This window comes from Pundamilia nyererei, unplaced genomic scaffold (genome assembly GCF_000239375.1).
Source record: "Pundamilia nyererei isolate P.nyererei 1_Seehausen unplaced genomic scaffold, PunNye1.0 scaffold00033, whole genome shotgun sequence".
Lineage (NCBI taxonomy): Eukaryota > Metazoa > Chordata > Actinopteri > Cichliformes > Cichlidae > Pundamilia > Pundamilia nyererei.
Genome location: NW_005187434.1, coordinates 1,206,997 through 1,218,900, shown reverse-complemented (window position 1 = coordinate 1,218,900; position 11,904 = coordinate 1,206,997). Strand labels below are relative to the sequence as shown.

General features: G+C 37.0%; 2 protein-coding genes across 2 annotated transcripts in view; both read left to right on the top strand.

Annotated features, from left to right (window-relative positions):
• Positions 1-214, top strand: part of LOC106456163 (E3 ubiquitin-protein ligase NEURL3-like) — a 2,051-nt gene extending 1,837 nt beyond the window's left edge. Inside the window, exon 3 of the mRNA XM_013909878.1 lies at positions 201-214. Within this exon, the coding sequence (XP_013765332.1) occupies positions 201-214 (14 nt within the window). The remainder of the gene's footprint in view (positions 1-200) is intronic.
• A 4,511-nt stretch (positions 215-4,725) lies between these two features.
• Positions 4,726-7,359, top strand: LOC102208593 (E3 ubiquitin-protein ligase NEURL3-like). The gene is made up of 4 exons (XM_013909934.1): positions 4,726-4,802; positions 5,861-6,370; positions 6,499-6,657; positions 6,796-7,359. The coding sequence occupies exons 1-4, from the start codon at positions 4,748-4,750 to the stop codon at positions 6,969-6,971; spliced, it is 900 nt and encodes a 299-aa protein (XP_013765388.1). The 5' UTR covers positions 4,726-4,747; the 3' UTR covers positions 6,972-7,359.
• Positions 7,360-11,904: the final 4,545 nt, after the last annotated feature.

The following is an 11,904-nucleotide window of genomic DNA, read 5'->3' as shown; positions in this document are numbered from 1 at the left end:
TTACAGAGTGACTGTAACAGTGAAAATACTGCACTAAATGCAAAATCTGCTGCTATTTCTATATTATTTATAATGATAACTTTGTCTGTACAGTGCACTTTTCTACCTCGATGCAAATCTTAAAGCAGTGTTGTATTTTTGTATGTCTGAAAATTGTAATGTGTTGATGGTAAAAAACATAAACTCTATTATGTTTTAAGGGTACATGCTGTAACAAAACCCTCAAAAACAATTTTTTCAGTGAAGTGTGTTTAGGAAAAGAAGCATCTGTCTAGCTCATATCTCTACAGTCAGGAATGAGCGGAAGTAAAAATAAATGTTGGTTTTCAGATAAGAGCAAACTGTGTGGCTGATTGTAAGAACAGAAATGTGCTACAATGTGTTCATTTCCAAACGTGCATTTGTGTTTGCACGTAGGAAGCATAATGATGCAAATATGCATAAAAAAATTACACTCTCAAATCACTGATCAGGTCATGTTGTTGTCACCAAACATTACCCTTTATCCTTTAACATTTTTACCCTTTAATCCACAAATATACGTTTATATGAAATCCACTTGTCCACTCCGGTGCTATGTGCGCTGGTGTGTTGACCTCCTAACTATAATAAGAACTTCATACAAGACTTTTCTGAATTCTTGGCTGGTGTTCTACCAAAATATGACAGTGTTTTAATCGTAGGGGATTTTAATATTCATATTTGCTGTTTAAATATCCCACTGACCAATGATTTTTTTAAACCTTATAGACTCCTTTAATCTTGTCCAGTCAGTCAAAGGCCCAACTCACGAACGCGGTCATACCCTGGATCTCGTACTCTCTTACGGCCTATCAGTCACTGACACTGAAATCTGTAATATACATTTTTCGGACCACATGCCTGTCCTATTTGAGTTTCCCTTTTCAGGTCAGCCTGGTAGATCTGTTGTGCTCAAGCTCCGATCTTGCACGATTAATTCAAATACAGCAGATTGCTTTGCCCATTCCTACAAAAATCTAAATCCGGCATTACCTACTGACAGTACCACTCATTCGACCACTGATAGTCTGCTTTCCTTGTTCAGCTCAGCTTGTCTGGAAATACTGGATTCCATTGCTCCTTGTACCACTAGGTATCTAAAACCTAAAACCCAACCGTGGTTAAATAATGACACCAGGGAATGGAGACGGGCATTTAGAAAAGCAGAAAGAAAATGGAAAAAATACCATCTCCAAGTGTCGTTTGAGGCACTTAGAGAATCCCTGTCAAGTTACCAGAAAGTTGTAAGAGCAGCTAAAATAAAATACTTTTCCAAGATCGTGTCCAACAACTGTCATAAACCTCGGATTTAATTTGGTATTATAAACTCAGTTCTTAATCCTCCCACTGCTGATCCTCATATAGCAGTGAACATAAGTTGGAATCTAATGAAATTCTTCATTAATAAAATTGTAGATATTAGATCCCACATTATTCCTCCCATTTCTGACCCAGGTGTTTATACTCTAACCTTGGCTGTTTTTGATCACTTCGAGCCAGTATCCCTTTCATTACTTAATGAAGTTGTCAGAAACTTGAGACCTTCAAAATGTACCCTGGATATCATTCCACCTAGGTTACTGAGAGATGTTTTTGACACTGCTGGTACATGTCTGCTTTCTATTGTCAATAGCAGTCTTCAGTCTGGGTCTGTTCCCTCTGATTTTAAACATGCTGTGGTGGAACCCATCCTTAAAAAGCAGAATCTGGACTCAACAGTTCTATCAAATTACCGCCCAATCTCTAAATTGTCCTTTTTGTCAAAAGTGCTGGAGAAAATTGTCCTTCTGCAGCTCCAGACCTTCTTAGAATAACATGACATTGGTGAACTATTCCAATCTGGTTTTAAAACGCACCACAGCACTGAAACCGCTCTTTTAAAAGTTTCTAATGACCTTTTAACTTTTACTGACTCTGGAGATTCTGCTATTTTAATATTATTAGACCTCAGTGCTGCTTTCGACACAGTAGATCACAGGATTCTTATCTCTCGACTGGAACAATGTGCCGGAATTAAAGGTCTTACTTTGGAATGGCTTAAATCCTACTTATCTAATCGTACTTTCTCTGTTAGATTCAGAGACACATTGTCTCCAAAGAGGACCCTTTTTGTGGGGTCCCCCAGGGCTCTATCCTTGGTCCAATCCTTTTTTCTCCCGTTGGAATCTATTTTTCAAAAATATGGAATTTCTTTTCACTGTTATGCAGATGATTCTCAGATTTACCTTCCACTAAATGAAAATCTGTCAATCCTCTGAAGGGACTGTTTGATTGTCTAGAAGATGTCAAAGCATGGATGCCTCTAAATTTTCTAAATCTTAATGAATAGAAAACTGAGGTCATTGTCTTTGGTCCTTCTGACCATTATGACCTTGGCCCCTGAGAAAATTATAAAAAATCATTTGCAAGAAATTTAGGGGTGATTTTGACAGCAATTTAACATTTGATAAACAGATAAATAATGTAGTCAAAACCAGTTTCTTTCATCTTCGCCTAATTACAAAAGTTAAGCCCTTTCTCTGTTTCAGAGATTTTGAGAAAGCGATCCATGTCTTCATCTCATCTCGCCTCGACTTCTGTAATAGTCTCTACTCTGGTTCACCTCTTCATCAATCGGTCGACTGCAGCTAGTTCAAAATGTTGCAGCACGGCTCCTAACTGGCACACGCAAGCGAGATCATATATCTCCTATACTTCCATCACTACACTGGCTGCCAGTCAGCTTTTGAACTGACTTTAAGATCTTAATACTTGTTTTTAAGTCGTTGCATGGACTAGCCCCTACACATCTTGCTGATCTCCTAACCTGGTATTCTCCCCCAAGATCCTTGAAGTCTGCAGACCAAATGCTTTTTGTTATCCCTAGGTCCAGATTAAAACATAGAGGAGACCGGGCATTTGCTGTGACTGCCCCCAAACTTTGGAATACATTGCCTTTGCATATCAGATCCTCCCCAACACTGGATACTTTTAAAAGTCGTCTAAAGACCCATTTTTATTCTCTGGCCTTTGGTTCATCATGAGTTTGTTACTATTATTCTTTTTTTATGATTTTATTCTCTTTTTAAGGATGTTATTCTCTTCTAAAACACTATTCAGTTTTTTTATGTTTATTGCCTTGTCCATTTTATTGTACAGTACTTTGGTCAACACCTGTTGTTTTAAAAGTGCTATATAAATAAACTTGAACTCGAACTTGAACTATATAATTATTTAAATGTGAATGTTTGGATTTGGATCGAAGTCATCAGAAATGTCCGTTTAGTCATTTTGTGGAATCAAACCATTCAGGAGGAGCAGATGAAGCCTGAAAACCAAAAAACAGGCAAAAAATCTAAAACATGGAGAGAGTGAAAAAAAAAGGTTGAGGAAAGAAATGAGACTAGAGAAGGAAAGCATAAACGTGAGGGATAAAACAAACATGCTCAAACTTGAAATCAATTAAAAAACATGGAAAGAACAACATAGCAAATGGGGGAAACCACTGAGGTGGTACAGGTGAGAGAACAGTAAAACATGAGAACTTAGTGCAACAAGCAACTCCTCTTGAAAGGCCAGGGCTGTAGTCATAGGGGCGTTGTTAAAACCCCCAAAAAGTGTGTTGTACAGCTCACTCCATACCCTCTCATGTGATATATTGTTCTTGGTATGGTTTGTTTAAAAAAGGTAAGAAATAATCAGAGTTTTAACTGTCGTCTAAGTGACACAAAAACAAGACAATGCAAACATAAGCATTAAAAAGCTGCAAAGTGCCGTAAAGCAATTAGAGTTCAAAGAAAGAGTGCTAATAATGAGCTGCACACTGAAGTGTTAAATGATGGCGATAAGAAAAAGAAACTACAAACTTTATGGTTCTGTGGAAATAAAAATCTTGTCACTGACGATAAAACACTGACAAACTACCTGCGTGTGGGTGTGTCACATCAGCAAAACAAATCAAGACAAGCCATCTAGTGACTAAAACTGCAACTCAGACTTTACCAAAGAAACGCTGCAGTTTCCAGCATTGACTTTAATTTCTCATCTTGGATGAAGTCCAGATCTTCACATTCTTCTCTAAAGTGAAAGCACAAGAGTTTGCTAGTTTCATTATGACTTATTACATGTTTAACTATATCTACACTGCTAAGAGGTAACTTTGGATATATTTCCCACAATTTACATTTATTAAATAAATATGAAGAAAAGATTTTGAATACGTAGTTTGTTTTATCCAGCTAAAGCCATATGAAGTATATCACCAACTCAACAACAAACTTGTATTATTATTATAAAACATTAAATGTAACTATAAAAAATAGAAGAAATGTTTCGATTTTCGTGTTTTAGATTTTTTTCTATTGCATTTGCTATTGTGATGAGTGATTGCAAGATTAGACTCATGTGGCATTTCAAACTGGAAGAGCCATAGAGATGTTACATGTACACACTGAATGGCAATCAGCTGATTAAAACAACAACAACAAACTACTGGAGGGAAATGCACAAAGAGAAGATACTAAACTAACAAGGGTGGAAAGGAAACTGGGAATCCACAATAAAAGCCCAGATCACCAAGTTCTGTTATTGTACACTTCAGGTAAATTTCCAAACTTTGGTGCCTCCCTCTGTCCCTCCCCTTTGTCTGGGTGTGTTTCTGTTTTCAAACCTCACGTACTCCATGATTAAAAGGTAGTCAACACACCTGTCTTGAGGACACTCGACCTCATCATGCATCAAGACTTGTATGACAAGTTTTTACATCTCCAAGATGGCAAGAGAAAATAAAAACAAGAACTCTGGTAAGTCTTTAGAGAGAACTATATTTCTCAGTTTGATAAACAAATCATTATCAAGCTGATACTTAGTTGCATAAATGAACACATAACAGCTGTTTATGTACTTTTATTGTAATACACAGTAAGGGGGTGCAGAATGCTGCAGCTTGTCTTGTAACTCAAAAGATTTTGCAAATTTCCCCAAATCTAGCATGTGCTCCAGTGCAGCACTAGTTTTGTCATTTAAGAAGTAGTATCCCTGTTAAGACAACACAATACAAAGCAAAGTGCCAAATAATGAACTAAGTTTACCACTCAGACAACTTGTACCAAACAAATGCAACTTTGTGCAACGACTTTAGCTCGTCAGCTTGGAGGACGCCCAGATTTCCGCATGCTTTGAAAAAACGAGAGTGCGGGAGTTTGCTAGTTTTATTCCGACTTATTTATATGTCTGCTTTTGTACTGTTAAAATGAAAATGAAATTTTGGCTACAGTTTGCACAATTTAACTTTAATATGAAGTATTAAAAACAGCTTGACATATGTAGCTTCTTTAATCCAATTAATATGGCAATTCACCTATTAACACAGCTTGCATTTTTTTTATTAGTATTATTATCATTATTATTATGTTATAAGAATGAAAATTATAAAAATTTGCGACATGACCAATTGACCTTTAAACTGAAAAAATCTTTGTTGACCTCATTTCAATTCAAGTCTGTCCTGTATTCAAGTCTGTCCTGTATCTAGCAAGTGAAAATAAAAATAAAATAAACAATAAAAGGTGAATCAAATAGACCATTACGGCAAGGCTGTGATGGTCAATTTGGTAAAGTAAATCCGTTGGGCATCTTTCCTCGCCTTAAGACAATAATTCTGATGGCAAAAGAACCAAACGGGACAGGCAAAAAAACAAACAAACCTAATTTCAGTTAAAAAAAAAAAGTTTTGAGGTTCCTACACATCACAAATGTAAGGGACACTTATTGTTATTGTGATTGTTGCTATTAAGTAATTCTCTGGAAATAACATGATTTCACATCAACATTCATAACTGTGTGTTTTTATTCTTTGTAGTTCTTCAGTCAGAGGTGTCACACAGATGCAGTCTGCTTTGTCTTGGTCGTCTGAACTTCCACCGTCAGGCTGTGGGAGAAAAGGTCCGCTTGAATCATGGAGGTCGACTCGCAGAGAAGACTGAGAACACCTTCAAGAATGGGCTGGTGTTCAGCAACCGTCCAGTGAGAGTCCAGGAGAAGATTCATCTGAGAGTGGAGAGGGATTCGATCAACTGGCAGGGAGCTCTGCGTGTGGGCTTTACCACTGTGCCACCCTCAGCCAGATCTCTGCCCCTGCCCTGCTTGGCCATCCCCAACCTCACTGACAAACCTGGACACTGGGCTGTGCCTGTAAATGAATCCTACTGCCAAGCAGGTTCAGAGCTGGAGTTTTGGGTTTCTCATGGTGGCAGCATATACGTAGCTGTCAACAACAGGCAGCACAAGTGGCTGACAGGAGTGGACCTCAGCCAGCCTCTGTGGGCCATGATAGACATTTACGGGAAGACGCGCTCCATTTTACTCCTAGGCAAGTTCACTAGAACCACAGTTTTATCTGCCTTACAACAGGTTTTTCCTGTTCTGTGAAGGCAGAGCATGCTCTGACAGTGATAAACAATGAATAACTGTTGAAATATGCTTTTGTCTTTGCTGCAGGCTCCAAAAAAACAAAGCTCCTTTGCACTAGAAGATCCTGTCCTGCACCCGAACCGCTCATCTCACCTGATTCTTACAGTCACTTTGGTTCAGTTCCTGATGTTTCAGACTTCAGACCTGATGACTGCATGTCCTGTCTTGACATGGAAATCCCAGCAGGTAAAAACAGTCCCTCCAAACATTAATGTCTGATTTCCGTTGCACATTTCTGTGATCAGTGAAATCAGTTGTAATAGTGTGGTCTCACATATGCCTGATGTCGCATTTGTAATTAGAGTCTCTCTCTTCTGGTTATAGATAACGTCTGTGTGGTGTGCATGGTGAAGGAGGCCAGAATCACACTGCCTTGTGGCCACCGGTGTTTGTGTAAACACTGTGACTCCAGAGTCTGTCAAGAGTTTGGCACCTGCCCACTGTGTCGACACAAGATCAGAGCTCCATCAGTAAAGGAGAGGCGGTTTATAGACGTCTAAGCTCTGACACACCAGCCAAGAATCACCAAATATAAACTACCGACACACAGTGAATGGCCCTTAGTATGACGCTTTGTCATGTTTGGCTTTTCTGTTTTGTTAAACATGTAAAAATTTCAGAGTGATGAAATATCCTCAAATTCATGTAAAGATGTCAAACTGGACTATTTTTTATGTAAATACTGCAATTATGTCAGTATGTGACAAGACAAAATATTGCACTAAGTGCAAAATATGTATGTATGTGAATATGTAAAATAGCATTATAACAAAATTTCTGTACAGTATATTTTATAGTTTGGTGTAAATCTTAAAGAGATGTTTGATTTTCATAAACTTGTTTTGTCTTAAAATTGTTATAGTGTTAGTGCTTAGACAATGGAAAGAAAAAATAAATAACCTTGTTTCAATCATCATATTTTCTTCTCTAATGTGTTTTTAAGGATGTTGCTATAAGAAATAAACAATAGCAGTGCATATTAAATAGAACATGTTGCGGGATAAAGAAATACTCGTCCACACCACACGTGTGAACAGCGGTTAAACATACCTTAAAGATTAACAAGAGAGCCAAATTGCAGTCATGACTGAACTGAACTATAAATAAATAGAGGGCATCATATAAGAAGAGACAGAGTTGCTTGAAAACAAAAGCCTGCTTGAAACACAAGAGCATTTTCAAACACTTAGTTGTGTCAACACATCGCAGGAATAATGATGCTAAAGCAAAAACAAAACTTTCAATCCAGCGATCAGGTCATGTTGTGGTTAGCAAAGATTACAAACAATCTCACATTTTGTTTTTCAATAATTAATTGTACAATAAAGCATGCAATAAGAAATTCATTAATTCAAAACAATTATTTTTTATTTTCATGAATAAATTAATGAACAATACAAAGAATTATAAATAAATATTCCTAAATAAACTACTATTCATAAATATTTCATATATAAAAGGGATTTATGTCAAATGAAGGCTGTGTGCAGGCAGGAATAGAGGACCCAATGTGCAGACTCACAGAGACGAATATGAACTCAAAACTCAGCTTTAATGCTACTCAGCAAAAGAACAGAAAACTAACTAAACTTCAAATGTTAACAAAAGAAAAACAGGCTAACCGGCAGAACACAGTATAGTAAGATGGAGACCACAGCACAGACAAAGGAAAACACAGGGCTTAAACACACAGAGGAGTAATCAGGGAATGGGGGACAGAAGGGAAACACGGCTGGGACAGATCGGGCCTAACGTGGCAAGGGAAGCAAAACACATTAACATAAGACACAGACCTTCAGAGTAAAACAGGAAACTTATAGACACAGACTCAGAAGCAGAGACAGACACTGCAACAGTGGGAACACAGAGACGTGGGACCAGGGCAGACATGAAGACACAGACTGGACACAGAACAATGGCAGATTGATTTTCAACAGCTCTTAACAAAAGAAAAGGACCCAGAACATCAGACACGTGTGAAGTTCAAGTTCCTGAACCAGAAATTCAGGGCCATCTAGTGGACTGTTTTAGACTGCAGCTCACCCTCTGACAATCTAATGCAGCAGCTTCCAGCTTTTGTTTCAGTCCAAACCTTCATCTGCCTCTTTATAGTAAAACATGGTAACTTCCTGGTTTCTTTATTACTTTTTTATGATTTAATCTGTTTTATAATCACACTAAAATCATTTCAGAAGTATAAAAGAAGTATAAAAAAGTATATGACTATATGACTAACCAGCATCTCACTGTGACATCCAAACATGAAAACATTACGCTTTTACCTTCCTTTTTGTCAAAAGGTGCTGGCAGAGGGAACTGTAGAAACATTACAACCCCTGCCAATATCTGTTATTAATTTGCTCTGGTGCAGATGTCTGATAACGCTCTCACTGATCATTCCTGTGTTTTCTCTGAGATAAGTCTCTGCACAGATGCTCAGTAAATTCGATGAAGCCCAGAAAACATTAGTGAATTATATTTGTAGGCATGAAGGTGATTTTCAACCATAATGAAAATAATGTGGTCATATTTGAAAAACAAACAATATTTTATTGTACACTTAATTATTTGATGTGTGTGACTCCTTTGGCTCCATACAGGTGGTGGTCGAGGCCTCTTCTTTGATGAATGCTCTTTTTCCAAGAATTTTAAAAACAATTGCTTATTGTTTTTAATAAGCAATGATTTCATATTTTTGATTTTAAATTTGATCCATTGTATCAATTCATAATTTTAAAAAGTAATGCCCAATAACTATTTTTTATAACTGGTCCCACCTTTAATTTGCAGACAAAAAAATGCAGTAAAAGAAACTAGAAAAAAAGGGCAACTACAGCAGGCAGCAGAGGGTAACAGCTCTCTTCTGTTGTGCATCAGGCCATATAACAGTAAGAAGGGTAAGGGAGATTTATTATCACCTGAAAACTCTATGTAAAAATAATGAATACAAATACCATTGTCTCCGTGCGAACTTATAATTCTGTAGGAGTCTGCTGGTTTTGAATTTTGATGTGAAAGACATCTGCATCAGTGTATCAGTGTTAAAATAAATGAATTCATAAGCATGTAAAGGGACTGCTAATGAGCTCAGCTTATTTATCTTGTAAAAACCTTTGCTGGCTCACGCACCTGCTCTCCAAAATCTCTGTGCAAAATTGTGGTTCTCAACAGGTCAATCTTAACATTCAAAAGGAAAAAGACCCAGGACATCAGACACATGTGAAATCCAAGTTCCTGAACTAGAAATTCAGGGCCATCTAGTGGACTCTTTTAGACTGCGACTCATCCTCTTACAATCAAATGCAGCAGTTTCCAGTTTTCTCTTTAAGTGCTGTCTTCAGATAAAGTCCAGACCTTCCTGTGCCTCTTTAAAGTACAAACACAGGCTCTTCCTAGTTTCATTATTGTTTGTTCATGAATTCTTCTATTTTTATAATCACACTAAAATCATTTTCAGAAGTATAAAAGAAATATAAAAAAGTATATGACTATCTGACTTACCAGCATCTTACATCCAAACACGAAAACTTGTAATGTTGTTACCTTCCTTTTTGTTAAAACATCAGTAATGTGAAAAAGAAAGCTCTCTGCAGTCATACATGCTGCCATGTTTAATACACATTTCCCTGTCAGCCCTGTCAAATCAGCCATACCTCTTCATTCTTTTTCTAATTGAACTGTTTTAACATGTAACAATGCTTACATAGCAACTGATGCCTTTAAAGATTTAACTCTTGGGTTGTTGTTTTTCTTTTTTCCCCCAGACACGATACATTAGATTAAACTGCCAAAAAAGTCTGCTTTGGTAGGTGAAGTCAAACTTTAAATAAGGTCATGTGGTGTTAGCAAAGATTAAAATACCAGTAAATCAACCAGTCAAGTGCATGAATCTACTTTAATTAGTGTCCATCAAAATTGCTTGTCTGATGACTTATTTTGATTAAGTTAATCTTCCTGAAAGTATAAAAAAAGCAAAAAAAACACACACACACACACACACACACACACACAGGTCCCCAAAATCAGTTGTCCAATAAGGTGGCATTTTTTATCAAAAAAACTAAGTAAACTTTTTGTCAAAAAAGTAATCCAATTCCATCGAAATATTTTCATGATCATATTTTTGATTATTGATTATTACCAAGTTATGAAATATCATAATTTTATGATATTTCACAAAAATTATGACTGTCATTAACTTTTATTCCTTCCTTTATTACTTCCTAAGTCATAAATCATTTGACAGGTCGGCTATAAATCACTGATTTGATATTAAGGAGGGCGCATTTCTAGGCTGCATTTGGAGGAGCCGTCGAATTTGAACAGCCTTCGTAGCGTTGGTGTGACGTAATGTGTCCTCCTAAGGATACAGCCCCTAAATTTGGAAACAGCCTGAGAATCAGATTCGACAAACAGAAATGTACGTCTGAAACAAATGCATCCCAAGTGAAAAATACAAGTCATATTGGAAAAATTATTTATTTGTAGAGTTTATTATATGGACATTGTGACAGTGTAAAGACAGCTTCCGACTGAGAAGTTAAGCCAAAGTTCGGGAGCTGTTTTAAAATTGTTTCCTATGGGAAAGAGAGATGGGGGAGGCACTTTGATAACATTTATGACAGAACTGTAAATCCCATCTAAATGAGAATGACACTGGATGAAAGAGGACAGTAATGGCTACATTTTAATGTAAATATTATACATGTCAGAGAAAAGGTTTGGGCATGAAAGAAAGAGAAATAATTTTTTTTCACATTATTCTCCAGACTCAATTTTTAGAGCAGGTCATGTGATCATGCAGTCACAGGAAAATTCCATGAAAAATAAAAATTCTTCATGAAATCGTGGAAGAAACCATAAACATATCAAAACATAGATTTTGTCAAGCCAAAGTCTTGTGACCCGTATAAACCTTAAATCATGTTTTTGTGATAAGGTATTACAGAGCAGTAGGGATCCAAAGTGGCTGGTTTGGTGTACTTTTTCAGACGGTTCCCTTTTAAGTGAATGGAGAAAAAAAATCACAACTTTTGTGTGTGTGTGTGTGTGTGTGTGTGTGTGTGTGTGTGTGTGTGTGTGTGTGTGTTTGTCTGTCTGTCTGTGTGTTTATGTCTGTATCAGTATGTGAGATGGTCTGTGTGAGTGTGCTTCTGTGTTTGTGTGTCTGTCAGATTTAAAACAGAGACATTAAATTAGGTTAGATTAGTTGAAATGTGGGAGAATCCACTAGAAACAGGTAAATGGTTTCAGTTCTACAGGGAGTGCAGAATTATTAGGCAAATGAGTATTTTGTCCACATCATCCTCTTCATGCATGTTGTCTTACTCCAAGCTGTATAGGCTGGAAAGCCTACTACCAATTAAGCATATTAGGTGATGTGCATCTCTGTAATGAGAAGGGGTGTGGTCTAATGACATCAACACCCTATAT

Coding starts and splice junctions, on each gene's coding strand:
- LOC102208593 (XM_013909934.1), top strand. CDS start 4,748: ATGACAAGTTTTTACATCTCCAAGATGGCAAGAGAAAATAAAAACAAG. Junction 6,371..6,498: donor GCGCTCCATTTTACTCCTAG/GCAAGTTCACTA, acceptor TCTTTGCTGCAG/GCTCCAAAAAAACAAAGCTC. Junction 6,658..6,795: donor TGACATGGAAATCCCAGCAG/GTAAAAACAGTC, acceptor TTCTGGTTATAG/ATAACGTCTGTGTGGTGTGC.